This window comes from Oculina patagonica, chromosome 2 (genome assembly GCF_052425735.1).
Source record: "Oculina patagonica isolate OP01 chromosome 2, crgOcupat, whole genome shotgun sequence".
Lineage (NCBI taxonomy): Eukaryota > Metazoa > Cnidaria > Anthozoa > Scleractinia > Oculinidae > Oculina > Oculina patagonica.
In genome coordinates, this window is record NC_135759.1 from 16,571,047 (window position 1) to 16,595,981 (window position 24,935).

At 39.3% G+C, this 24,935-nt stretch overlaps 3 protein-coding genes across 4 annotated transcripts; 1 reads left to right on the forward strand and 2 right to left on the reverse strand.

Moving 5' to 3' along the window:
- Window positions 1-179: 179 nt before the first annotated feature.
- Window positions 180-8,487, reverse strand: LOC144643162 (uncharacterized). Of its 2 annotated transcripts, none has more exons than XM_078502326.1 (6): window positions 8,275-8,487; window positions 4,049-4,221; window positions 3,605-3,812; window positions 2,761-2,952; window positions 1,889-2,115; window positions 180-1,228 (listed from the first exon to the last, which is right to left on the reverse strand). In XM_078502326.1, exons 2-6 carry the CDS (start codon window positions 4,148-4,150, stop codon window positions 980-982), a joined length of 978 nt encoding a protein of 325 aa, XP_078358452.1. In that variant the 5' UTR covers window positions 4,151-4,221; window positions 8,275-8,487; the 3' UTR covers window positions 180-979. The 2 variants fall into 2 exon arrangements, with proteins under 2 accessions (XP_078358452.1, XP_078358453.1); XM_078502327.1 differs by lacking the exon at window positions 8,275-8,487 and adding an exon at window positions 6,179-6,601.
- A 900-nt stretch (window positions 8,488-9,387) lies between these two features.
- LOC144643164 (nitric oxide-associated protein 1-like) lies at window positions 9,388-16,813 on the reverse strand. Its single transcript, XM_078502328.1, has 7 exons — window positions 15,572-16,813; window positions 12,993-13,226; window positions 11,962-12,093; window positions 11,633-11,683; window positions 11,185-11,301; window positions 10,830-11,067; window positions 9,388-10,329 (listed from the first exon to the last, which is right to left on the reverse strand). Exons 1-7 carry the CDS (start codon window positions 16,694-16,696, stop codon window positions 10,010-10,012), a joined length of 2,217 nt encoding a protein of 738 aa, XP_078358454.1. The 5' UTR covers window positions 16,697-16,813; the 3' UTR covers window positions 9,388-10,009.
- A 928-nt stretch (window positions 16,814-17,741) lies between these two features.
- On the forward strand, window positions 17,742-24,411 carry LOC144641808 (ciliary microtubule inner protein 2B-like). Its single transcript, XM_078500831.1, has 7 exons — window positions 17,742-18,126; window positions 18,889-18,964; window positions 19,454-19,577; window positions 21,427-21,648; window positions 22,108-22,285; window positions 22,738-22,832; window positions 23,962-24,411. The coding sequence occupies exons 1-7, from the start codon at window positions 18,077-18,079 to the stop codon at window positions 24,072-24,074; spliced, it is 858 nt and encodes a 285-aa protein (XP_078356957.1). The 5' UTR covers window positions 17,742-18,076; the 3' UTR covers window positions 24,075-24,411.
- The last annotated feature ends 524 nt before the right edge of the window (window positions 24,412-24,935 follow it).

The window sequence follows — 24,935 nt, forward strand, 5'->3', positions numbered from 1 at the left end:
GCCTGTTTTGACAGCCAGCTAAACCTCTTTAACTAGAGAAGCCTTAAAACTTTAGAAAAACAGGACAATTACTTAGTCTTACTTGAAAACTTATGTGTATACATAAAATGCCTTTCTGATTTAGCCGCCGAAGCAATAGGAATTAAGGATTCATTTTTAAAAGATTTACAAACATAACCAACAATTCCAAAATTTTAATATTTGTCTATAAACATTTAGTTTGCACCACCATTTCATTGCTTATTAAATATCTACCACCATTCACCATAATTTATTTCTCAGAATGTGTGATGTAAAAAATATTAAATACTACGTCTTTACTTAGCATAGAGCTAGTAAAAGCGTCTTGGGTAACTGTTTATAACTGCAGTCGCCTTATCTAAGTAATACATTAATTCGAGGCTACTTCTAAACATTCTACGGCACTGTCAGGGACTCAGGTTGCTGTTGTTCGGCAAATTTTAGTCAAAATAGACGAAGATTTTCCGATTCTTCTAGATCTTCGCTAATCAGAATGAAGCACGACCAGTCTCGTACCGTACAGTTGACCAAGTAGCTGAAGACTGCACGAAATATGCTTGCTTTAAAAAAAAACGCAAAACCGCTTGCAAAAACAGCTCTCTAATTGATTTGAGAACTGAGCACTTGTTCCTTTCATAATAGAAGAAAACAAACAAACGCGAGGCTTACCTAGCCACCACAAAGCCTTTCTTTCTTCTTGGCGACAGTTATGCAAGTTTTGTCATCTGATGCACTGTAAAAATATCCGATTTCTTACATACAACCTAGTCTTTGGCTGTGCCAGCGTAATATTATTTTCGATTGCTAAAGACTCAATAAAAAATATTATTCAAAATATTACAAAAGATCGCTCTATCATAGTAAAATATCTGCGCAAATCATTCAATGTGCTATGGCGTTTTCAGGTAAAAAATGTCCAATATCAACACTCTTTTCAGTTTTCGAGCAGTGACGTTTCTTAGAATGATATTTCCTCGTGAAAACTTCTTCCTCGAAATCTCCTATAATAAACGTTGCTATAAAGTCCTCCTGGGGTTCCTGTGGCTAAAAGTACCCCGTATAACGTCCCGTCCGGTCGAAGTGCTATGGCCAGTCCAACCAGACGATTCGACTTGAGCTCCTTGAGGGAGGCCCTTGTTGATCTATTGAGGTGGAACACTTTTCGAGCCGCTGATAGGGACCATAAACCAAAAGGTTCAAAACACACCTACGGATTGGAGGATAAGATGTGATTACGAGAGGCACTGTTTAAGTAACTAATTGTCTGTCTGTCTGTCTGTCTGTCTGTCTGTTTCTCCGTCTATTTGACTGCCTGTCTGTTGAACTTACTGTCTAAATGCAAGCTGAGTATGGTTGATAGATGGCTAGATTGCGTGCTAACTAAAATTGACTGTCTTACTGTGGCTCGAATTCCTGAACACTCGGATGTTGAATTAATAAGGTGACTGCCTGCCTGCCTGCCTGCCTGCCTGCCTGCCTGCCTGCCTACCTGACTCTGACTGACTGACTGACTGACTGACTGCCTGACTGACTGACTGACTGACTGCCTGCCGGGCCTGCCTGCCTGCCTGCCTGCCTGCCTGCCTGCCTGCCTGCCGCCTGCCTGCCTGCCTGCCTGCCTGCCTGCCTGCCTGCCTGCCTGCCTGCCTGCCTGCCTGCCTGCCTGCCTGCCTGCCTGCCTGCCTGCTTACCTGACTCTGACTGACTGACTGACTGACTGACTGCCTGCCTGCTTGACTGACTCTGACTGACTGACTGACTGACTGACTGACTGACTGACTGACTGACTGACTGACTGACTGACTGACTGACTGACTGACTGACTGACTGACTCTGACTGACTGACTGACTGACTGACATTTTTTACCTTGGTTATGGCGGACTCCCTCTCCAGAACTTTAGGAATCACCTCCACGGCAAAAAATCCGCTTTTTAACATCTTTTTAGCTGAAGGATATAAATTATACACACTACTTGGGACGAGATCTCTGTATCTACCGCTGGCTGCGTATTTAACAGTAGCGTTACATTCCTGAGCGAGAAACGATGTCGCGGGCGCAGGTGATTGATCTACGAGAATGGGAGGGGAACTATCTGCAAGAGAAGTGAAAGACCACATCAGATTTTAAGTAAACAAGGTAAATGGGGCAAAATAAGTTTAAGTCGCTTTCCCTTATTTTGGGTGAGAAAAGCATGATGAAATATTAGCCTACTCACAGGCCCTCTACCCTGGGTAAAGACAGGAGAAGGGGACAGGTGCCTTCCCTCCATTTTATCTATTTTAAGAGCGGAACACCTGCTTGAAAGTGAAACTAACGGTTTTGTTGTTGTTTTTGTTGTTGTTTTAAAAAATAGCAGGTTTGCAGCGAAGACTGGCTATTTTCAAAACACCTAAGCTCCGAGATCAACACCTATTTTCCCCTTGCAAATGATATCGATGCAAAAAACTATGGTGCTCTTAACTTCTTAAAGCAAATTAAAACATTAGCCCATAACAAACGTGCTTTACACTTAGAGAAAGATGACCCTACAGATTTGTACTGGGGTCCATGATCCCAATTCATGTATTTTACCCAAAGCTCAGTATGAATTGGCACGGTCTGGCGAGATAAAAATCACTCCTGAGAAAAGAGTAAAAAATTAGAGAGCTTCAGGAATCCCTTGACTATACCTCGTTCAAACAAACAGCATCATTAATTGAGCTACAAAATCCGGCTTAAAATATGCACTGCAACTTACATGAATGTACACAGGCAGCTGCCGGACAGTCACGCGCTTCCATAGAGACACCCACACAGTGAGCGGAGTCTTCAAAGGACAGGCAGACTCTGCGGCGATGTTGTTGTCCTTCTTGGCAATACTTTTTCTTACTGCATACACTCCATGGACCCCATAAACCCCATACGGCCCGGGGAATAACGTCTGAAGTTTCTGAATGATTGAAAGATATTTCAGTTATTGCGTTTTAAAAATTATGCAAAAGTACTGCTCTATTTCTTAAATGTGACAGCACAGGAGAAAATGCGCTCTTTTTTACACCTGCATGCCCATTATTTCAGTATTTGTTTCACAGTTTTGGTTATTTTTGTTGGTTGTTTTTTAAGGGACTATGTCACGGATTTAAACAGATTTTTAAACAGCCAAAATTTCTATTTGTGTCGTAGGAAACTTAACAATAATGGTTCATTTTTATTAACAATTGCTATACAAGAGCACTGAAACCGTTTACAAGCGTGTTTGGCTGCTGTTTGCTTGGATGGAAACGGATACCAACTTGAAAACGCGAGGCTAACTTTTTCAAGTTGTTTCCGCGCGTCTTCAAAAAAAGTCGATATTTACAGCCAAAGCCTTTGGCTGTAAATATTTGCGGATAGAAATCAAAGTTTTGTTTCTATCCGTAAATTAAAATTGCTTACCACTAATTTCAGAACAGTTTAGACCAAAAATCAATGTTGCTCCTTTAATCAGTCTTGCAGGGATAAAGGATAAAGGGTTAAATTGCTGCAGACGAAAAGAGAAAAAATGGGGAGCTGCAGGGAAGAGGAAGTGCAATTTTTGTCTTTTCGTTGTTTTTGATACTCACCAGAATTCCCTTCTTGTTTAGTGTTTGTCGATTTTGTTGACTCGGTCCCCCAGTCAAAGGGTTCCATATCTAATGGTTGGTCTAATGGTCTACTGAACCAGCTCTTTGTGAAAGAAGGTTGATATTCCATCCGCATAGCGAACAGTGCAAGGCCAAGAACAAAGCAAAGAAAAGAAACGAATTTGATGAGAGGAACGATGTTATTTTCCTGAAAAAGAAAAATCAACAGCTTCAACATCATACTAACTTTACAATAATAAGCCTGGTGGTTTCTTGGAGGTCTTCTCGCCTTACCATAATTATTACTGTAATATTTCAATCTTAAAGTGGCTAATATATGAATGAATGATGATGATGATGATGATGATGATGAGATATTAAAATTTTGACAACCCGGACATTATCCAGGATTACATAAGAAGTGATTTACAAGTTCCCACTGACCTCGCTTCTCTTCTCAACGGCTGCTTCTTGAGCAACATAGAAAGCAACTATTTCTTCATCTGGACGGCACCATTTTTCTTTCGACTCCATGTTGACGTCCATTTTAAGTCGTTTTTCGAAGCTCAAACGCGATCTCTTTGCTTGTTTACTACAGTAAGCCTAACTGCATTATCCTGTAATAACAATACAACAAGTTTTGTAATTTTGAAGTTTTTACACTTTATACTGATAAACATAGCAGTATACATTTCAGACATTTCAATTATATATACTCGAAGAGTACTCTCGTGCAATTTTTTTGCGATTCTACCTGTAGCACGATGATGGTGAAACGCGTGGAAATGAAACTTTGATTTTGACAGCGAAGGTTTATAAGGATACACGAAAACGTGTTAACACTAGAAAACGGCACTATCACAACTTGCCCTTCAAAAAAAAAATGGGCGCGCAAAGGAGAAAGAATGGCGCCTTTTTCCTCTGCATGATTCCTTGTGCTTTGCGCTCGTAACCGGTCGTTCGCGGTTCGCACTGAAGAAGGGTAAGAAGTGGGAAGCGCCCGAGGAGAAGGCTGTAAAATGACGGTATTATTTTTCGTGAAAGTTGATCTGGAATCTACTTAGAAATAACTTTGTAACATTGTTTGGGTTTCTTTTAATGACCTCCACGTCGCGAGAGCTCAACAAGGAAACCTTAACAACATATAACTCAGGTCAAACAAAGGGATAAAATCGTACCAATTAATACGAATGAAACGATCTTTTATGGGAATCAACTAAGATTATACCCCGCACGGGTACAAAAGATTAATTTTATAAGGAGTGGGCTAAACTACATGGTGGTCATAGCGAAGTTCAAGAGGAACTGATACGGCATGCACACAGCGCGCGAGATGTCCTTGGTATCGATTGGTAGGTAAAGTAAGATAAATAATCAATGATAAATGGAAAAATAAATTTTCTTGTGCTGCGTGGCACTTGTAAAAGTACAAACGTATAATAAGTTCTCACTAAATGAGTTGAAAGTGCCTTTAAAATAGTTAAAAGTTCCAGACGTTTCGGGCTTAGCCCTTCATCAGTGAAAAGTCAGGATTTATTTTTTCTAAAGTAAGATAAAGTCTGCGTCGAGCTAAGTGGCCCATAGCACCGAACTTATTCCGATATCTGTAGCATTAAGCGACTAGGAGTATTTCTACTCCTATTTCTACTCCCCTCCCCCCCCCCCCCCCCTCATAAAACTAAATCTAAAATATGGTTCATTTGGTACTAGACAAATATTAAAGTAGTCGCCCTTTATTTCCACAGTTCCTATTATAATAATTGTGCAAATCCCTCTTTTCCTGGCTCTCGGTTTCACCGCTCGCCCATTGATTTTTTTATCACACTTTACTTTCTCCTCGTTCCACAGAGAAAACAGACTAATTGTAGTCTAGACTATTATTTGGAGTATCAAAAGAATAAAAAATTTGTGTGTGGCCCGTATTGACATTCAATATCCTGCTTTGACGCAAGTTCACGATTCAAAACTCTAGTAATAAGTAGTTAATTAAGAAAAAAACCAAATTTGCTCAACAAAAGTCTACTCAATTAAGTAAAGAGCAGATCGAGTCATTTCACTTAACAATGCTGGATTTCAGAAACACGGAAAGGTAATCGTTTTTTGCATGTTTTTATGTCGCCGGATTTGCTACATAACATAACGTCAAATATAACATAAATACTGTCTCGACGCCGACCAGCAAAAAAAATTGTAATATAAATAATAAAACAAAGTGTTCACATTCCACTATCATCATTGAAAAGCTACATTCAGCAACGCGGGAGTAACGCGTTGTATTTTAGTACTGCCTTTAGCAGCTGTTTTATTCACTGTTACAGCTCCGTGGCCATTCTACTAGAAAGAGGTTGTTAGAACGTTCACGTGATTTTCTGTTGTGAAAATCAGTTACGTAAGAAGCCAATACTAACTTAACGAAGACGGCAATGAGCAGAACTATTTATGCAGAATAGCTAATTTCAACACATATACGAAATACAGGGACAAACTTTGTCCCTATAGTTTCAGCATTTCAAGAAGAAACCTGTTTCTATCTAAAATACATTTAAATTTGAGTATTTGAAAGACTATACTTACAATCCTTTCACTCCAACTAGTCTCAACGCGTTGGTCTTCCAATTTCATAACACACCGAGGATATATTTATTGCTCGAAAGCAAGCTGGTGAACTTGTAGATCTTGTGCAAATGTACAGCATAACTGGTTTAAATTGTCTATGCTCTATGGGCCTCTGATGTTTACAAGCTCTAGTTGTTTTCTGATCACAATACCACTGTCCGCAAGCAACCAAATTCTTTTTAACATATTAAAAAAATGAAGTTATATTGGGCAAGGTCATGACATGGAATGCTTAGGGCCATGTCATATTTATCTTGGTCGACTGAGTCGAAAATAAATATCCATTTATAAATCTCCAATGAAAGGTTATACATCACGTTGGTGACTATACAGACCATTTACGAATTTCCAATTAATTAAGGGGATTCTTTAGGATTACTGTATCACACCCATCTAATGTCGCTTATGTGGACTGCGGAGCAGTGATAGAATTTTACATAAAAAGTGGACTGCTTTAGAGGGGCCTGAAGGGGTAAAATGGAAACTGGGATTTGGGAAAACTTTCACTGGGAAATGGAATTCGGGCCACTGGGACTGAGAATCACGAAAAAAAATAAAACTGGGATTGGGATTTGGAAATATTCGGGAAAACTAAAGGCTAGGAAATGGGATTTGGGCAAAATTTGGGTTACGAAATGTGAGTAATAATCCCCCTTCAGGACCCTGTTTTAAAAAAACTGAAAAATTTCCTCAGAGGAACATTAACTAATCGGTAAATCCTTCTTGACGTACAACCGCCGAAGAGTTTCAGATCTTTTCGTCCAATCAAATTATAGCGCGATTACACCAAAAGTTATCACGTCAATCATTCATCTTGTTGCTAGGCAACTTGTCGGCCTGGTTTTGAAGTAACTATAAAGATCAACTTAAAAGGAAATTTCTAAAAATCCTTCGTCGGCAAATTTGTTTCATAAAGCGTGCAAGTGAAAATAGGTCAAAATAGAGTAGGCGAGATGATGCTTAAGCATTTAGGATAGTCAGGGCCACAAATTTTGAAGTTTCAAAAGCGATCTAGACAACAGGAAAGAAGACTAAAGATTGTTAGCTGGAAAATTGAACATTATTGAATCCTTGAATTCTGTAAAACTAATATAAAAACACGACAAATACACTGATCAAGGCCTACGCCTAAGTGAACCTTCACTCAGAGTCCTATCGTTCCCTTTTAAAAAGCGATGGCCGGTAGTTGATTTCTAACCTTTCGCGTGATTGAAAACCGTCTGCGATTCTGTGAAAACGAGCCCAGGAATAATCTCTTGCTTTCTACCAAAGCAACAAAATCATCATAATCACTTTAATTACCAGCTTGCAGGAAATCGATCCTTTATAAACATAATTTTGATTTTAGTTATAAGTTATTGTCCGTTTCTTGGATACCTCGTGGTCTCTGGTTGGAACTTGAAAGAAAATATGACAATTTAATTTGCACGCGACAACAAAACATGAAAACTTAAGCTTTTGTAGCTCAGATTTGTGCAAAAAGTGCAGTACGTTTTACAGTCGGGTCTGTGCTTGTTAACAGATTTTTGAAAAATTGTCCAAAGTTCGTAAAGTTGATATGATATTGAAAGTGCTCTCACGTTGTCTTTGTTCGTTGTTAATTATAATTTTAGTTCAAATAATTATAAACTGACTTGAAAAAATGATCGTATAGCTATAATCTTGTTTCATACAAAGCTTTTATGATCTTCTTCTGAAACATTTGCATACTTCGACAAGGGCAGCGTAGTCCAATGATAAAACTTAATATGACGGCAGGAGATAAATCGTGGTTTGCGGGTACTTATTCAATGAGCAAAGTTCCTAAAAATAAATCTCTTCTAGTTTACTGATCTCACTGAAATCAATTTTTTGGACTTAATAGTAATCCACTTTCATTAAGTTGCTTTCCGCTGCTGCAGAAATGGTATGAGATTTAGATTTTTACGAGCTTCTAAAAACGAACGTTTTAACGGTTAAGTGATTCCACGAGATTCATTTCGCTCTCTAATTAATCGAATCTGTGTACGGATAAACAATAGCGCGAAATTCTTTGCTGAAAAAAACTATCTTACCTTTTAATGCCAGCATTTTCAGAAAGAGCGATCTCAGAGTTCCAGTTTTGAGAAAAAATCAGGTTCAACCACATTGAATTGTTAAATGGCCGTCGTTATCGCCCCGGTTTGCGTCATTCGGTCTCACGCTTGATACAAGTCAGTTATTTGTTTAAGAGCAGCCAATACACGCTACCTGCTTTGAAGTCATCTGCGCTCACACCTTGTGGCTGAATTATTAACTGTATTGTTTGTTTTCTGGTAGCAGTCAAGAAAACCCGTCAACAGCAGACGGCCGTGTGAACACGTGGTTCAAGACTTCGAACGTGGAAGACTGGTTACAAGTGGTTTTAGTCTCGTCATCACAGTACTCGGCGTCGTACTCGGCTAAATGAGGAGCGGCTGTGTCCAATCTTGTCTCACCACCCGTTCTTTTTATTATTTTCTAGATTCTAGTTTTCCTTTACCCTGGTCCCTCTGATTCTCTTATTTTTCCAACTGAAGTAAATTTGATTGAGTAAAGAGCAAAAACCAGGATTTTCTTGATTTTCTCAAGGGGGAAGCAGGCTCTGAGAACGAGATTGGCTCTAGGTATCAGGCATTCTCGTCCCCATAACCCTTTCGTTTCTCTTAGCCGGCTGGGCCTTGGCACGAGAAAACGATGGGCTCTGGGGACACAGGATTTCTAGTCCTAGATTCTAGGACTTCCGGTCTTCATGTATTAAGTCATGACGTTTCAAAAGAATGTATGAGAGAGCCGTTACGTTTTCGACTTCCGTTTAGGAATTCTTTGTTCCAAACAGTCAATCAAAAAAATTCAAATTTATTCAAAAATCCTATGTCCCCAGAGCCCTTCGTTTTCTCGTGCCAAGCCGGCTAAGAGAAACGAAAGGCTATGGGGCTCGTCGGTGCTGGTGCTTACTTCCGGTTATTCGTAGCAAGTGAATAGGTGTACTGCTACTGCGCCCTTAATGGAATGATCAAGGTTGCCTCTTGCATTTTGTCACGTTGCCGCAACAGTAAATTTTTGACCAAGTAAAAAAGTCAGCACACTGGGCTCCCTCGCATTAGCTATTTGGCCGTCACTGGTGAGAGCGGCGAGGGTTATATTAAAGAATACGTAAGAAAATTAAATTCGTCTGCAAAATTATTTAATTTTGGCAACATTGTAAACTCTGGTTTGATCAGTTAAATGACAAATGTTTTAACAATCTTGCTTTGAATTACATATTGTCATAAGATAACGCGCCCAGCGTCCAGTTCCTGTAACTGGGCAATAACAATTCCAAGGACTCTCAAAATATGGACGAGACCGTACAGCAAATTCAGTTTGTCAGTCTGGCAGATCTGTGGTGTTGACCCAGCACATTGTTAAAGGAACGATTCGAATGTTTTTGTTCATACGTTTTAGCACTATTTTCCAGTTATCTCGTACAGTTGTTATCTCTTTAGTTTCACGTTAATTAAGGTGTGCAGGAGAAGGTTCCACAACTGCTAAAAAAATTTGATTTTAAGATGTTTGTGAACGAAAACAAAGGGTTAGGGATCAGTAGTTTTGAAATAAGAATTTTAAGTTTAGAAATAAAAGTTGAATTTCCACCAAATCGACTGCTATCAATCCAAGAACTTCGTCTGGAAGCAGTCAATATTTCCTATATCTTTCACCTCATTTCATAAACAAAATAATCCCCCTTTAGGATTTCGCCACAGGCTTTCATCTCACTGTCAGCTATCAAAATGCACGTATGCCGTCCATTTATTCAATTAACTTCCGTTTCTCTTTCTCCTCCCCCTGCTCTAACTTTTCCCGGGGTAGAGGAAGCCACATGGCCCCGGGTATATATGGCGGATCGCTGACAGCACTTCGCTGCAGTAAGTTCTTGTCTTTGGCTTTACTCCGCTTTTCAGCCTTGAGTAAAAATCTCTGTTCCTTCCTTTTTCTCGTGATTTCCTTGACCCACTGGTACTCGCCTTCAATCTTGCCCCTCGCCTGGCTTACAAACTGTGGATTCCTTCTCCGCGTGGCTTCGTATCGCGACGCACTGACGTGCCCCTGATATTTTACTCCACGTTTGCCTAAAAGCAAAAAGCAAGAAATAAGAAGCGGAAATTCTACACTAACGTTCGCCAGAACAGGTGTCAAGGAATTTAAGGAAATCGCTGAATCAGATATACACCCTTGTAAGCGCTTCGTTGACCCATTTTAGGAGCACGTGTATTATTTTAGATCTTCCAACCCTATACGTGTGCCCGTTTCGCGTACAAGAAGCACCAGACTTCATTTATCGTAAGAGGAACAGCTTTACATTCAGTCAATTTAAATGTGGTTTTTCTATCATAATTTCTCATATTTTTGTATAAAACATTTTCACTATTTTTTAACTTTTTTGTAATACAGTTGTAATTCTTTTGCTGAAAACAGAAATAAAGTCTATTACTGTCTTTGTCGGTAAATCTTCCGAAGAAAACCCAAAGGGCTTCTGATTCTTTTTTACCAATCAAGACAATGCACGACCACTCGCGGACACGGAAAAATTGGGCATGAGCTTTTCTTAGTAGAGGACACCGCTACCAACCTCTTCGTTGGACACTAGTCGGTAGCAAAGCTGGTTGTCTGACATGAAGCCCGACTGCATTAGGAGTGTGCGCCTTCAGTGTTACTAACGAACCACTCCCTGCTGTCACCGACACCCAACCAACACTGGACAGTACGACATCTGCAGCGCTGGTATCCCAGCCGATTCCTTTGATAGTAAAGTCTTGTGATCCGAACGGTGGAAAAGTCTCCATGCGCTCTTTTCCACCAACAGGTATCTGTAAGCCAAGATCAAATAACAAAAAAATTGTCTTGGATTGATATACCAGTTTTTTTTACTAAGTCCACTGATTTTAGACGAGTACGTTACGGATGCAAGATATTGAACACCTTACCCCTAGCAGTTCTGTCCCAGCATGTTTGTTGTACACTTCATCAGCGCGTTCTTCACTGCAGATGTGTATTGGCAAATTGGGAGACGCAACCACGGTAAAGAAAACAGACTCAATTGCCTAGAACAGTGAAATGAAAAACACTCAATAAGCAAAACCAAAACAGGAAAAAGCACAATACAAAAATATAGTGTCCAAAGGAGGGTAAATGACAAGTGCAATTATCGATTGTACATGCAATATCAAAGTACAAAAAGCATCTCATAAATAAGGTTCTGTAATATATTATTTATTCTGACAATTTCAAAGTACTGAACAATATTACAGTTCAGTAGATTTCAGATAACAGTATCAGCAATGTGCTGGTGTAGTTGCTGATTGGTAAAAAACAACACATACATGTACATGAACATGAACATGTACATGTATTTTTTATAGACAAAAGCCCCACCTTTGGAATTGTGTCCCACTCACAGTCACTGTCTTGGCTTTGTCTCTTTATCTTTATAATGAAGAAAAACAGAAATTCTTGTCAAACAACAGTAAGCAAAGACTCGTTAACTTCGCCAGGGTTAAGACAACCTTGTGAAAAATTGGACAAAGGTAAGTAACAGGTCGCTTTTCAAGTGAAAAAAAAAAATGAAAAGTACATATAGATTCAGCTTTTCTTAAAATAATAGGTTCAATTTGGGAAATATACATGAAATCAATGCCAGCCTATTACTTTCCTTGCCTTGCCATATGACTTAACAAACTAAAACAAACTACATTTTACCACACCTCAAGATAGTCCACTCTGGCCAGACCACCCAACAGTAAAGAATTGCCCGGTTTGAGAATAAACGTCCTAGGTACAAACCACAGAGTTGGATTCAAACGTCTTATCTCCTCCATTGTCAACAGATTTGTGATCTGTCAAAATAATCAAACTGAAAATGAGTGCATGATTGATGCAGTTTGGATCCAGATCTAACATCCAAATGCTATGTTACTCTTTGTGAATGTATACATGTACACAAACCTTCATATTTTGTATGGCATAATTAATTTTATGGAACCAGCCACACAAACAATACATGTTGAATCTCCTGTTAGGTAATAGCTGATTCCCTCTATAGCGCGCGCCTGCAGGGAATCACGGTAGTTGTATTCATCAAACCATGCGCGAGACTCAGCAGCGTGTATCGTTGCCGAGTCTCGCGCATGGTTTGATGAATACAACTACCGTGATTCCCTGCAGGCGTGCGCTATAGAGGGAATCGGCTATTAGTAAACTGTAAGGGGAATCTTGAAATAAACCAGCCTGTAAAAACGACTCAATGGGAGGTGGCCTTATGGTTAGCGCGCTCAACTCCAAGTCAAATGGCCTGGGTTAGAGCCCTGGCCTGGGCACTGTGTTGTGTTCTTGGGCAAGACACTTTACTCTCACAGTGGCTCTTTGTGTTAAATAGGTACCAGCGAATTTACATTGTAATGCTGGGGGGTAGCCCTGCGGTAGACTAGCATCCCATCCAGGGGGGAGTAGCAATACGTCTAGTGGCTTAATGCTACAGAAAATAAACTAAGCTCCGGCTGTAGGGGCCACTTGGCTCGGACACAAACTTTAGTTTTACTCCCATTAGGTGAACACTTGCTCTGACCCCCAGTGATGTCCCCTTATGGGTCAGACTATGGCTGGTCATGTTGGACTCACTGGAACTTTGAAGAACTAAACAATAAAAGAGAACCTAAATTTTCACTCCTACATGTACACATGTACATTTATGTATCTCAACTGACCCTTCTTAGAAACAAACACATTTTTGTCAAACCTGGTTTTCATTGATAATTCCTGGTGTGTCATACAGCCAGGTCTGACTTTTGTTGGGTTCTTCCATCACAAAGCTTGGTTTAAGAAAATCAAGACCTGTCTCTGACTGAGTAGGAACCAAAGCTACTGGATTGCCTTTTCTGGTAACTTTTCTTCTTGGTAATTTATCCTTGTAGCTTGTTTCTTCTTTGGTAATTATTTCGCTGTCAATTCGAAATTCAGTGTCATCTGGCTTCTGTTGAGGAGAATGAATTTTAAAAATCAATAAGTACCATGTCATACAAGACACTACTCTCATAGTGCCTCTCTTCACCCAGGTGTCTAAATGGGTACCACGAATTTTCTGCTGGGGGTAACCCTGCCATGGACTAGCATCCCATCCAGGGGGGAGTAGCAATACTCCTAGCTGCTTAATGCTACAGAAACTGGGATAAGCTCCGGTCTGATGAGCCACTTGGCTCGACTGGAGGCTTTACCCTACCTTTTTACCGTACATTTACACATCTACTGTGTCAAAAGGGACAATGGCCTAACAGTAAGCACAATAGATTCTGGTCAGAGTCACTTTGTTGTCTTTTTGGGCAAGCCACTCTCTGGCAACTCTCTTCACCCAGAAGTAAATGGGTACTGGCAAACTATTAGGGCAAATTAAAAAATGCTGGGGGTAACCTGAAGTGGACTAGCTTCCTATCAAGGAAGGGCTTCCACTTCAAACGTGGTGGTCTAATGGTAAAAAGCATCGGACATGAAACTACAGAATTGTATTAAAACAGAGTTTCAGGTTTGAGCTTGGGCAGCACCACTGTACTGTGTTCTTCTGTTAAAATTTTTATTTTTACAGTCTTGGTTTACAGAGTATAAATAGATTTAGTCAAGCCTAAAATTGGAGCTCCCCAGTTATTTGCTTTGCCCTTAAATCTGAATTTACTGACCACAGACAGAAAAAAAATTAGGACTTGAGCCTGCATTCCAATGGAAAACCATTTCCAGGTCAACTTTAAAAAACACATGACCTTGTAGCCTGCAGAACAGGCAGTTTATTTTGCGGGTCGAAGCGCGAAGTGCGAGTTTTTATTTTGCGGGTCGCGTGGGGGCGAGCGCGAAGCGCAAAGGAAAAATAAACCGCCTGTAGACACACCATTGTTTATGCTCTTCCAACCGTTCGCCTGGCAAACGGTTTTCAGTGATTGGCTGCTTTAAGCCACATGATGTTAAATGTGTGAAAAAACAAAAAGGCGATCAAAGTGTTCGCTTCTGCCCTCAATTTGTTTCCGGTTCGATCAGTGTGTTGAAGATTTTATAAAGGAGAAACACAAGACGCGTATCGAAGCATTATTAGAAAAGAAGGTTGTTTTGAGTCTGCTACCGACAGGCTTCGGAAAAAACTTGATTTTATATCAGCTCTTTCCGAGAATCCTCGTGTTAGCGAACGGTAATTTCAAGTATCTACATTTGAATCATGTTGTGCCAACGTAACACAAACAACAGAGGAGGTAAACAGTAAAACCTTATCATTTAGCTCAAGAGACAAAGCGCTCGATCAAACTAATGCAAGAATCTACGACACAAAATGTCTCTCTAAAACCAACTTTAAGCTTTCTCGGAGTAAAGCTACAACAGCCTTTGACGAAGCAGGACAAAGATAAATGTGTCATCCGTGATAAGATCACATCTTGCAACAATATTTATTATCAGCCAGGCCCGGCATCAATTAGTAATCTGCATTTTCACAGCCGGAATATTTGTCAGACCTTGTACTTCCAGAGCGAAAATTTCAAAACCTTAAGGATATCTTACTAATGGAAATGAAACAAAACTAACTGAACTAGCGAAACATGATGGCAAATTACAGATTTAGAGGTGTCAAACGAGACGACCAACTGTTTTCGCAGTACTGATACTTGAGACGTGTTTTCGCGTTAATAAATTTAAGCGTTCAGTGATTGGTCCTTTCTCAGTCTTTCATGTCAATCAAAAAAGTGGGCGGTAGAGCAAGAACAATGGTCTGGCTACAGGCGGTTTATTTTTCCCTCGCGCGCGACCTCACAATAACCCCGCAAAAAATAAACCGCCTGTTCTGCAGGCTAATGACCTTGATGAGTTCTATACCTGAGCCTGTGATATGGTTATGTAATACTGGTCAGCAGATACCTTGTTTTGACAGCTGACTCGTTAACCTATTTCTGGAGTATGGCTGCCAAGTTTTAACCATTGTAATTTTTTTGTAAAAACTATATTATTCAAGCCTTGGGTTGCAATTTAGTTTTAATAAAGCATCTATCTAAAGTTGTGCAATGTCATCATATGTCGTCATACACGCACCCGCGACCCCTGCCCGGGCTAGCCATGATGACCATGAAAAATCAAATGCATGGTTCTCCTGTTTCTGTGCATGCACGATTCTCCTATTTCTGTGGTTATGGGGCTCCGCTCTAAGGCTCTTCTATGGGGATTTCCACTATAAACTGTTACCAATGAACTGTTTGAGCAACCGTTTCTTTTATTAAAAAAAAGCAGTAACATGTACATATACCATGTACATGTAAATACTGGCAGTGTAGACTTATAATTCGCACTCACCTCTATGACACCTTGTCGCATTCTCAAACACAGCTTCCGTAACATCCATTGACCAATAGGAAACCTTAACATTCTTTGCGTTGTGCCTGGCCACAAGCTGACTGTTGCCCTCTGCAACAAATCAGCCTTCTTATGAACACTAAACAAATCCAGCAGTAGATTAAACAAGGATGTTTTTCCACTGTTGCTACAACCAATGAGGTAAATATCACCCTTGTGATCCCAATGTTCCAATATTTTACTTGCCAGCTGAGTAATACCAAAGCCAGTCTTAGCACTGACAAGGCACATACTTTTAATGTTTGCCCCTTCGAGGCCATGAGCTTTGCAAGTTGTAAAAAGCATTTCTTTCAAATGTTTTTCTTGCTTCCCAGTATGGTTACCCTCTACTGGAAGCATGTCTACCTTGTTTCCAACTATAATGATCCTCTTTGCCTCACCAACAGTTTCAAGAAGATTCGGAAAAAGGCTTCCAGGTAGATCCATCATGTCTACGACATAAAGAATCAACCCTTTTCTTCTCTGTATTTGACTCAAGTAGTCCATGATCTCGCTTGAGGTTACAGTTATAGGAAAGGGCTTATTGTAATGCTTCAAATTGAAACACTTTTGACATACCAGTGTTCTGACAGCTAGGTCAGATTCTGGGCGTTTTTCACCTGTAGTTGGATTCTTTGAAGGTATTATGTAACCGGCCTTCTCGGGATCTTCGCTTTGAAAAGCAGCCCCGCAACCTGGGCATTTGGGAGAAGGTTGTTCGTAAACATCCGTGTAAGGCTCGATGCTCAAGGACTCCTCGACAAGTAAGGTTTCCTGACTAGCTTCAGTGTCCAGTTCATCTTCATATGGTGTACTTACAGCTGGTGTTTCACCAATGTGTTCAGAAGACGCTAAACCTCGACTTCCTTCTTCCAAATCTGTATTCTTAGAGCTTGTGTCGTCAGAAAGAAGAGCCGTGGTTCTGAAATATCTGCGACAGAAACTCTCCTCGCGTTCGACATTAAAACGCAATTGTGACGTGAAATTCTTGGACAAATGTCGAGTTCTAGGAAGACCGTAAGAGCCTAGAAGCCTGTTCGTTTTCCAAAAGAGGCATCTTGCTCTAACTAATTGAGTAACCGACATATTTTCTTGCTAAAAATTACGATCATTCCACATGTAGTTTCGCCATGACACTTTTGCATGGGCGATTCCGCTGACAAAATCGCAGGCGGAAATAAAACTTATTGCCCAGTCTTCCCTCGATCGACGCGTCAACTACCTCTTGTATCATTTCCAAGCTACGAAAATACCTTCTCTTGTGGATATCGTCTTAATTCATCGCTCTTCCAACCTTGCTAAGTCCAGAGGACCTGGTCATTCACCTCCTTTTTCGTTGAAAAAAGTAAGGCCCGAGTGAAAAAGGACCCTTATAAATTAAGAAAGAGCAAGAAAGCGCACCTTCACTCCCCCCTTAAGCAGAAAAGGCCCTTCTTTAACCCCCTCCCCATCCCTCGCCCTCTCTTCGTCCTTCCGAATCCCACAGTGTACATTGAACATATCAGTTTCAAGAAATGTCAAATAACCGTTTGTTTTGTAATTATTTTAACTAACTCTGGACTGTGTTTGCGTATTATGGTGGAACAATTCTTTTGATCTACTAAATTCTTTGAGAGTCTTAGTTAGAAACTTTTAAAAACAGTAGTTCTGTTCCAAATTTACTTAGAAACATAAATTATGCCTTATCGTTGATTGATTGTTCATTACATTTATTACTCGGTGGCCGTTCTTTTTCGGTCACTTCACCGAACGTTAAAGTATTATCTGTACCGTAAGAATTCAAAACAAATCCATTAAAAATACTACGAGTACTGTTATCCTTTGATCTGATCGGAGTTCGCTCGAAAGACTTTATCAAAACACTTCAGTTTAAGAGTCCTAAAATTAACGGGCTTCACTTGTGTCAGTTCCTTGATTTTCCAGTTGATTTAACTCCTTTTTTACTGAAAGGCACATTGCGATGAACGCAGAAATCGAGTTTCGCAAATGAGAGAAATAACCCACGCATTGTAAATAAGTTGACGTTGAAATGAAGAATACTTAACAACAGCCGGGGGGTTTTTTTTTTTTTTTTTTTTTTTTTTCTTTTTCCTCCCCCCCCCCCTGCAAGGCTGGCTCGATTGTTAATTGACGTGTCGTGTGGTTGGCAAAATTTACATAAAATGCCACTTAATAAATCCCTTCAGCTGTCACCATTAACACTAAACGAATCAACTTTGACAGTAAATGACACCTTTTGTGTGTAGTTTACCTATCAACAGGGCGGCGAGCGATCCTATTGGCTGAGAACGCGTCTTTCTTTGTACACTTCTCCAAACAGTACATTACGTATACAGCGCCTTTGTGGTGTTGATTTTTTCCATCTCAACGGGACATTGTGTACCTTGACAACGAAGTAAAGCAGAAAAGTTTGCACAGCAATTCAACAGAATCTACAGATCGCGGTCGAAGATTGGCGCTTCCGAAATGGGTTTTACGGAGTTGACGAATCCGCACAAAGCCAGTAATTTACCCGGGTTAGTAGGAGTCATTAATTGCCGATGTTATCTTAGTTTGGGACGATCTTTCGGCACAAAGTGGCTCATTTAGAGTGGTGACACTTTTGAATGGTAGTTTGTGTTGTAAATAGAAAGTACAACAAGTTCAACACAAATGTTAAACTTTAAAACAGTCGGTAACAAGAGCTATTGAATTTGTGCGCCTCAAATAAGAGAACGTTCACGGCATAAATTGATAAAGAAGCGTAAAAAATTAATCACCGTTTGGGGTAAATTATTGATTCGATAGTGTATGCCTTTTATGCAGGAGTCACATTTAATTCTTCGGTGAAGTAAGTCGCATGATATTTCACATTAGTCTTGAAAAAAAAAGTTTCGGAAGAGAAGAATAGAGACGCATTCAAAAATTAGAAAGGCGAAAACCAGCACTTCTTTAATAAGTAACCCATTTACAGTGACCGAGACGAATCAGTTAATTTTTATCAGAAACCAGGGAGATGCTGAGATGGGACCACCGGCTGAGATAGGTGATAATTAAGTTCCGAGTTTGAAGCCGACATTTGACTGTGAAGATCAAAAACATTTTGCGCCAAACTTTCTGGCCTTTTTTGCGCCGCTCTAAGTTATAACCAAATGATAATTTTTGCGCTAGTTAATCTTTAAAGTAATGCTCTCAAGTGCCTTGGAAACGCCATCTATCGGTTGCACACAGCAGCCTGTAAAGTGACTGAAGTCTTACCGGCAAATTTAATTTTTACATTTTTTGTTGCATTCTTCTAGGTACCGAGGCTACTGTCCGCAGTTAAAATATGAATGTGGTCATACATATGGGATAGCAACGGACAAACTCACTACAGTAAGTAAAATAAAATCGGAGTGATTTCTTTTAACAAAGTTCTCCGAACTGTATGAAACAAAAGAAACAGCTTGATTTATTGTGTGGCCATGTATATATTTACTTCAAAAGTGTTTTCTATAAACATCATTTGCAGAACCTATATACGGCCATACGTACATTTCCTTTGTTTCACCGACGCGCGAATATAAAATTTTAAAAGAGCCGCTTTTTCAGTCAATGTGGATATCGCTAAATTTGTAGACGCTGAGGAGAAAGCTCAGTTTATTTTGATTGCTTCACCGTTCAATTCAACTTTTTTTACTCTAAACGTATTTGGTATGAGTTTATAAAGTTTCAAGACTTAACTGAATATGCAAACACGTTTTTAGCACATGTTTAGTTCATTCATTGTGTCATATACCGCTTGGTAGCTTTGTTCTCTTATTTTAATTTCAGTATATATACACAACTGGTTTAGAAGCTTATTTATTCTTTATTTCACCGCAGAGACACATGCGAAATGAAAAACTTGTTCCGATGACTTTGCCTGACCCGCGGGAAAGAGAACCATATCTACCACAGCCCAATGGGGACAACAAGCTGACGGCAGCCATGGTTCCATATTACACAGGTAGAGTATTGCAATACAAATACAATATCATTTCTATACACACTTAAAACTTCATTAAAACCCAGAGCATTTCTTTTGTACTGCTTTGCGTTTGTTCACGTTCTCCATTGTTAAGCCATTGTTTATTGAAAACCACTATTTCAAAAAGGCATTTACAACTCACTTTGGCCCCAAGTATATCAAGTTGCTTTGGTTTGGTCTTCAGCCTTAACACAGAAAATAGACTTAGCCTTAACACAGAAAATAGACTTAGTACCGCTCGGTCGTTCCGTTCAGTGTATTTTCAATTCATGGAAGCCTATGACCGATATTCTGTTTTAAAGTTTCCTAAAGTGTTACAAGATGAAAGATTTCGGCTTTGAGCTTTAAAACTGGTTAAAGATTTGAAAGCTAGTGAAGTTCAGTAGTTCTCAAACGCAATTCTTGTATTCATTTGCCGTTTTTCTTTTCTCAGTTTTTAAAGGAGAAACAGGGTCATTTTGGTAGCATTTTCATTGCGTGATATTGTTGGTACTTGAGTTGCTCAGTAATATCTGAGTTTCTCGGTTTGTTTTCTCGAATTTCCTTCAGTACACAATGTTTTCCAACTCCTCGCTGTTATCAGTTACGCTTTCACATAAGCGTTCTCGACCCTGTTTACCCTTTAAAATAATCCCCAATTTCCGCGAATGAATTAATAAAAAATAACATTTTTAAGCTTAGATATAGAAATTTGTTTTCCAACTTATGAGTCACCCCCACAGAGATAAGTCCTCGACAAACTTGATTATTTCAATAATTTATTGTAAGTCACGTCCTGAGATCGTTCTGCACACATTTCTGCCATTTTTAATAGATCCTTAACTAATAAAGATTCGCTCATGTGTTTATAAGGATTTGTAAACTCAATTCGAAGCTTTAAAGTCTGGCAGTTGAAATCCTTATTTGAATTAAATAACACTCCATAAAATTGCCCTTCTAATCTTCACGTGAACGTGATTGGTCACTGTGTGTATGTAGATGATTCTTCGTGAGAGAAAAAACTAAACCCGCAGCTTTCATCAACGAAGTTGCTGTTAGAAATGTGTTGGCGTTATGCTGTCGACAACTTTCGGAACATAGCCTCCGCGCTCCCTGTTTTCCCGCCTCACCGCCTTTACCGTCCGGCCGACCGGCGCCTGGGGACGAGGTAGGTCGGGAGGGCAGTCGGAAGTGTCTGTGTTGGAGTAAAAAAACTCACAACGATTTGGTAAAAACGACAAGCAAGGGAGCAGATGTTAGACAAGAGCTGCTAGTTTCTTTCCGTAGTTACAAATATTTTAAAACGGAAAACAAATAATGAGCATTGCCCAGGCCAATAAATGTGTGCATAAAGTAGTTAGAATAATCTGTGAACCTAACGAATCGTGGCAGGTTAAAAATTTGAATATTATTCTGCGGCTTAAAGGAAAACTTGCGTCTACTTGCGTCTCCGTTTGGCCAGGACTTGCGTGCACTTGCGTTGACTTGCATCACTTTGGTCGAGATCAAATTTGCACGCAAGTCAACGCCAGCAAGGTTTTCACCGTTTGGTCACCCAACGCAAGTCAACGCAAGTCTTGCTGTTTACTTCAAGTACTGAATTGCAGCGCGCGCAGTAGCATTGAAATGGTTTTTTTAACAACTTGCGTGCACTTGCAAGTAGACTTGAGAGTCCGCTTGGCCAGCCAACAAAAGTCTAGTGTTCGTAAGTTCAACTTGCAGTTACTTGCGTCCACTCTCGTTACCATTTGGCGAGTTCTTTATGATGTACGACAGCAAACAAAATAAAAAAACTATGATTACGAAGAAATTGTCACTCACTTATAGTTTTTTCATTTCTTTTTATCAGGTTATGTTCCAACAATGCGGTTTCTGTACGGTTCCCGCTACAGAGAAGCAACAGAACAGGCCGTTAGCAACTTATGGAAAAAGGACAAGACTCACAGAGCAGAACAAGATGATCTGAAGAAAACTGTCTACAGTCATCCAAAACTAAGGCCTGTACCGAGTTACAAAGAGCCCACAAATTACCCTGATCTAGCACCAAAATACTCCAAAGGCTACTTCCCTAGTAAGTATAAATTACAAACATGCAGTTATTAAGGGAGTATTTCACGGGGATTTCGGATGATTGGCCTAAACTGTTCTGAAATAGTGGGATGCTATTATAATTAAAACTTAATTTTCTGATGAAATCAAGCTACGGTATAAATATGTTTTTTTTTGGTTTTTGGAAATTTTTTTTTTTTTTTTTTTGTTTTTTTGGGTATAAAAATTTAAAAAATTTTTTTTTTTTTCCCACAATATTTTTTTTTTTTTAAAAAATTTTATAATATTTTTTTTACCACTCTTTTATAAAGGGGAAAAAAAAAAAAAATGCATTTCCAAATATCTCTTTGGACTTTCCAAATACTCTTCTAGCTATAAAAGATGTTGAATGGTAAAGATATGTTGCGCGTACTATTTATTAGCATCAATATAATTGTAATGAAAACTCGCTGAAACATGGAATGTTTTTATTGTTACACAGGTGAACATCGTGAATTCTGTGAAGCACCCTTACCAGGCTACACGGGTTACGTACCGCGGAGACGAGAACATGACCTGGGTACTAGATACGCTACCTGGACAAAGGACGGCTTCACGGACTCCCTTGAAATGCGCAATAAACAGGAGGGCCTGGCTACTCAGGCTATTGACGTCACTAGGCAAGTTTAAATCAGCTAGAATAGTAATAACTTTTAACGTCACTGAAAATGCACCATGCCTTGTAGTTGGAATGGAAGGACATTTGAGGTTGCTTGCGTACTTTGATAAAACGATAACTGACTTAGGAATGAACGTTTATTCGTTTGTCTCACGATCGCTTTGAGATGTTGATCGCGACGTTTCGACTGCAATACCTGCTAGTCTTCATCAGGCGATGAGATCGATTGTTTGCGCGTCGCTTTTTTATGCACGTTGGTTCGTCGACGCGCAAACAATCGACCTCATCGCCTGATGAAGACTAGCAGTATTGCAGTTGAAACGTCGCTATCAACATCTCAAAGCGATTCTACCGTGAGACAAACAAATAAACGTTCATTCCTATCTTACACCACGATGAACAATATTCACATCTTTAATGACAATGATAAACTTAAAAAATCTCTTTTTTCAGGTTGCCAGAGGCGACTGTTAAACCGCTGATCGCAGAGCACGGAACGTTGTACAAGAAGTTAGGAATGAAACCAAAATACACAGGATATATACCACGTAAGTAAACACTTGTCACTTCATGTCGCTGTGGCTGACGAAGTGCACTAACACTCAAAAAGTGACCAAAAGTCCGTTCGAAGGGCCAAGGGCTCCAAACAAAACCTCCCCCGGCTCTGGGATCTTTTTTCTCAAGTTTATTCTTACATATCCGTCTCTATATCCTTTCTAACTTTTTGGCTTATTTACCCCTTTAATGTTATACCCTAGTAAATCATTAATTTTCAGTACAGTTTCGTTCAATTTGAAGGTAGCTTAGTGCATCACGTTTGGGACTTAATATACCAGAACACAATTCGCCGGATTAAATGATCTGAAACCAAAACGAAAGTAAACACTCTGGCCAATCACAAAGGATACAGACAATACAGTGATCCAATAAAAGCTAGAAACAAATACGTGTAGCCGCGCAAAACGCGGGAAAACGCGTTTTGCGTTTTCCAAAACCAAATCCAAAACCTATCGCGAGTAAAACCAAAACCAATCGCGAACGAGTCGCGATTGTTTTTGGTTTTACTAATGATTGGTTGAGAAAGTGGCATAAGCTTTTTAAACCAATCAATAGGAGTAAGGCAAAACCAAAGCAAACGCGAATTGTTTTGGACACTCAAGTGAAAATCGCTCTAACTTCTTGAACACCATTTGCTTCCTTTAGCTTACATTCCCCTTAAGCTGCAATGGATGTGCATTAACAAATTAAGTAGCTAGTTATTTATTTATTTATTTAGAGACTATGTCACCGTGTTAAACAGTTTTTTGAACAGCCAAAATTTTTATTTGTGACGCAGAAAAGATAAAAATAATGGTCTATTTTTTTTAACAATTGCGATATTAAAGCACTGAAATTTTTACAAGCGTGTTTGGGTGGGGACGGCTAGGGGGGGAAGGGATGCAACTAAAAAATGAGCTAACTTTTTATTTTTTCCCCCCGCGCCTCAAAAAAAAAAAAAAAATTTTTTTAACAATTTTTTTTTTCTAACCAAAAAGGTTATATCTTCCTTTAGATGTCCAAAGATAATGTTTTTCATGTGAAAAGTTCCCTACCACTAATGTCAGAACATTTAAGACCACAAATCGGCAAATTCCTCCTTGACATTACTCCTGTAATCATTACATCTTTACTCTACAGAGCGACGGTTCAGATTCGGCAACACATATGGAGATACCACACGCTCGTTACCAGTCTGTGTGGACACATTTGGATATTCAAGTGGAAAATACATCACAACGCCTGTCATGTGATGGGGCTTTACAGAGTGCCATGATAAAGGCCTCTTTTATTAAGTACTATTTGTTACACATTACAAGGAATTACACCAAACAAGACCAACTCACTCAAGCCCTATTTACTAGCAATAGTATTTATTTTGAAATTATGTTTTGGCTTGAAAATTTACCATAGTCTGATAGTTTATATTTGTGAAAAAAAATCCTTTTTCCTCTTTTACTGAATGCAAATAATTTTATTTAAAGACGTAGATGTAGAATTATTTATAATGAATACGATACTTTTTCAAAATACTTTGTCTTTTCTTACAGAGATTGTCATAACCCGAAGTTTCTTCTGTTTATGACCCCAGGGGGGCCCCGGCTTTTTATGGGGTTTTTAATTGCTTGCCGAATATTTTGGCTTGGAAAAGTTGTGCAAAGATTTTTTTGGGATAATTTGATAGAGGATTTTTTTGTGTTTTATAATTTTTTTTTGGGGGTTGGTTTTTTTTGGTTTTTTTTTTTTTTTTTTTTTTTTTTTGTTTTTTTTTTTTTTTGTTTTTTTGTTTCCCCCCCCCGTTATATTTAATAAGATTGCCAGGTCAAATATTGCTCAATAGCTTTCATTTGAATGATCACACTTCAGGGTTTCGTCAAGATACTTTAAATTTAGAGCCCTCTTGTCCCTCTAGACGTTAATACCAGCTGAAGGACGCCTTCAATGACAATAGCATTCATTTGAATGGTCAACATAAATTTTCAACGACAGAGTTAAATCACACGAGTTTGACTCGGGGAGTTAGAAAGGCTTAAAAGGTAAAAGCGTTTGTAAGGATTGATTATCAATGGTCCGTTATTGTAAATATTTTACCAATCATGAATTCACAACGGCTG

What these genes read in the sequence shown, in the direction of transcription:
- LOC144643162 (XM_078502326.1), bottom strand. Translation starts at nt 4,150, where the DNA reads ATGGACGTCAACATGGAGTCGAAAGAAAAATGGTGCCGTCCAGATGAA. An exon ending in TAAACAAGAAGGGAATTCTG is followed by an intron (nt 2,953 to 3,604) that starts GTGAGTATCAAA and finishes TCAATCATTCAG; the next exon opens with AAACTTCAGACGTTATTCCC. An exon ending in GGGAGTCCGCCATAACCAAG is followed by an intron (nt 1,229 to 1,888) that starts GTAAAAAATGTC and finishes TCCAATCCGTAG; the next exon opens with GTGTGTTTTGAACCTTTTGG.
- LOC144643164 (XM_078502328.1), bottom strand. Translation starts at nt 16,696, where the DNA reads ATGTCGGTTACTCAATTAGTTAGAGCAAGATGCCTCTTTTGGAAAACG. An exon ending in AGTGGGACACAATTCCAAAG is followed by an intron (nt 11,302 to 11,632) that starts GTGGGGCTTTTG and finishes TCACTGTTCTAG; the next exon opens with GCAATTGAGTCTGTTTTCTT. An exon ending in CTGGGACAGAACTGCTAGGG is followed by an intron (nt 11,068 to 11,184) that starts GTAAGGTGTTCA and finishes CTTGGCTTACAG; the next exon opens with ATACCTGTTGGTGGAAAAGA.
- LOC144641808 (XM_078500831.1), top strand. Translation starts at nt 18,077, where the DNA reads ATGGGTTTTACGGAGTTGACGAATCCGCACAAAGCCAGTAATTTACCC. An exon ending in CAACGGACAAACTCACTACA is followed by an intron (nt 18,965 to 19,453) that starts GTAAGTAAAATA and finishes ATTTCACCGCAG; the next exon opens with AGACACATGCGAAATGAAAA. An exon ending in CATGGTTCCATATTACACAG is followed by an intron (nt 19,578 to 21,426) that starts GTAGAGTATTGC and finishes TCTTTTTATCAG; the next exon opens with GTTATGTTCCAACAATGCGG.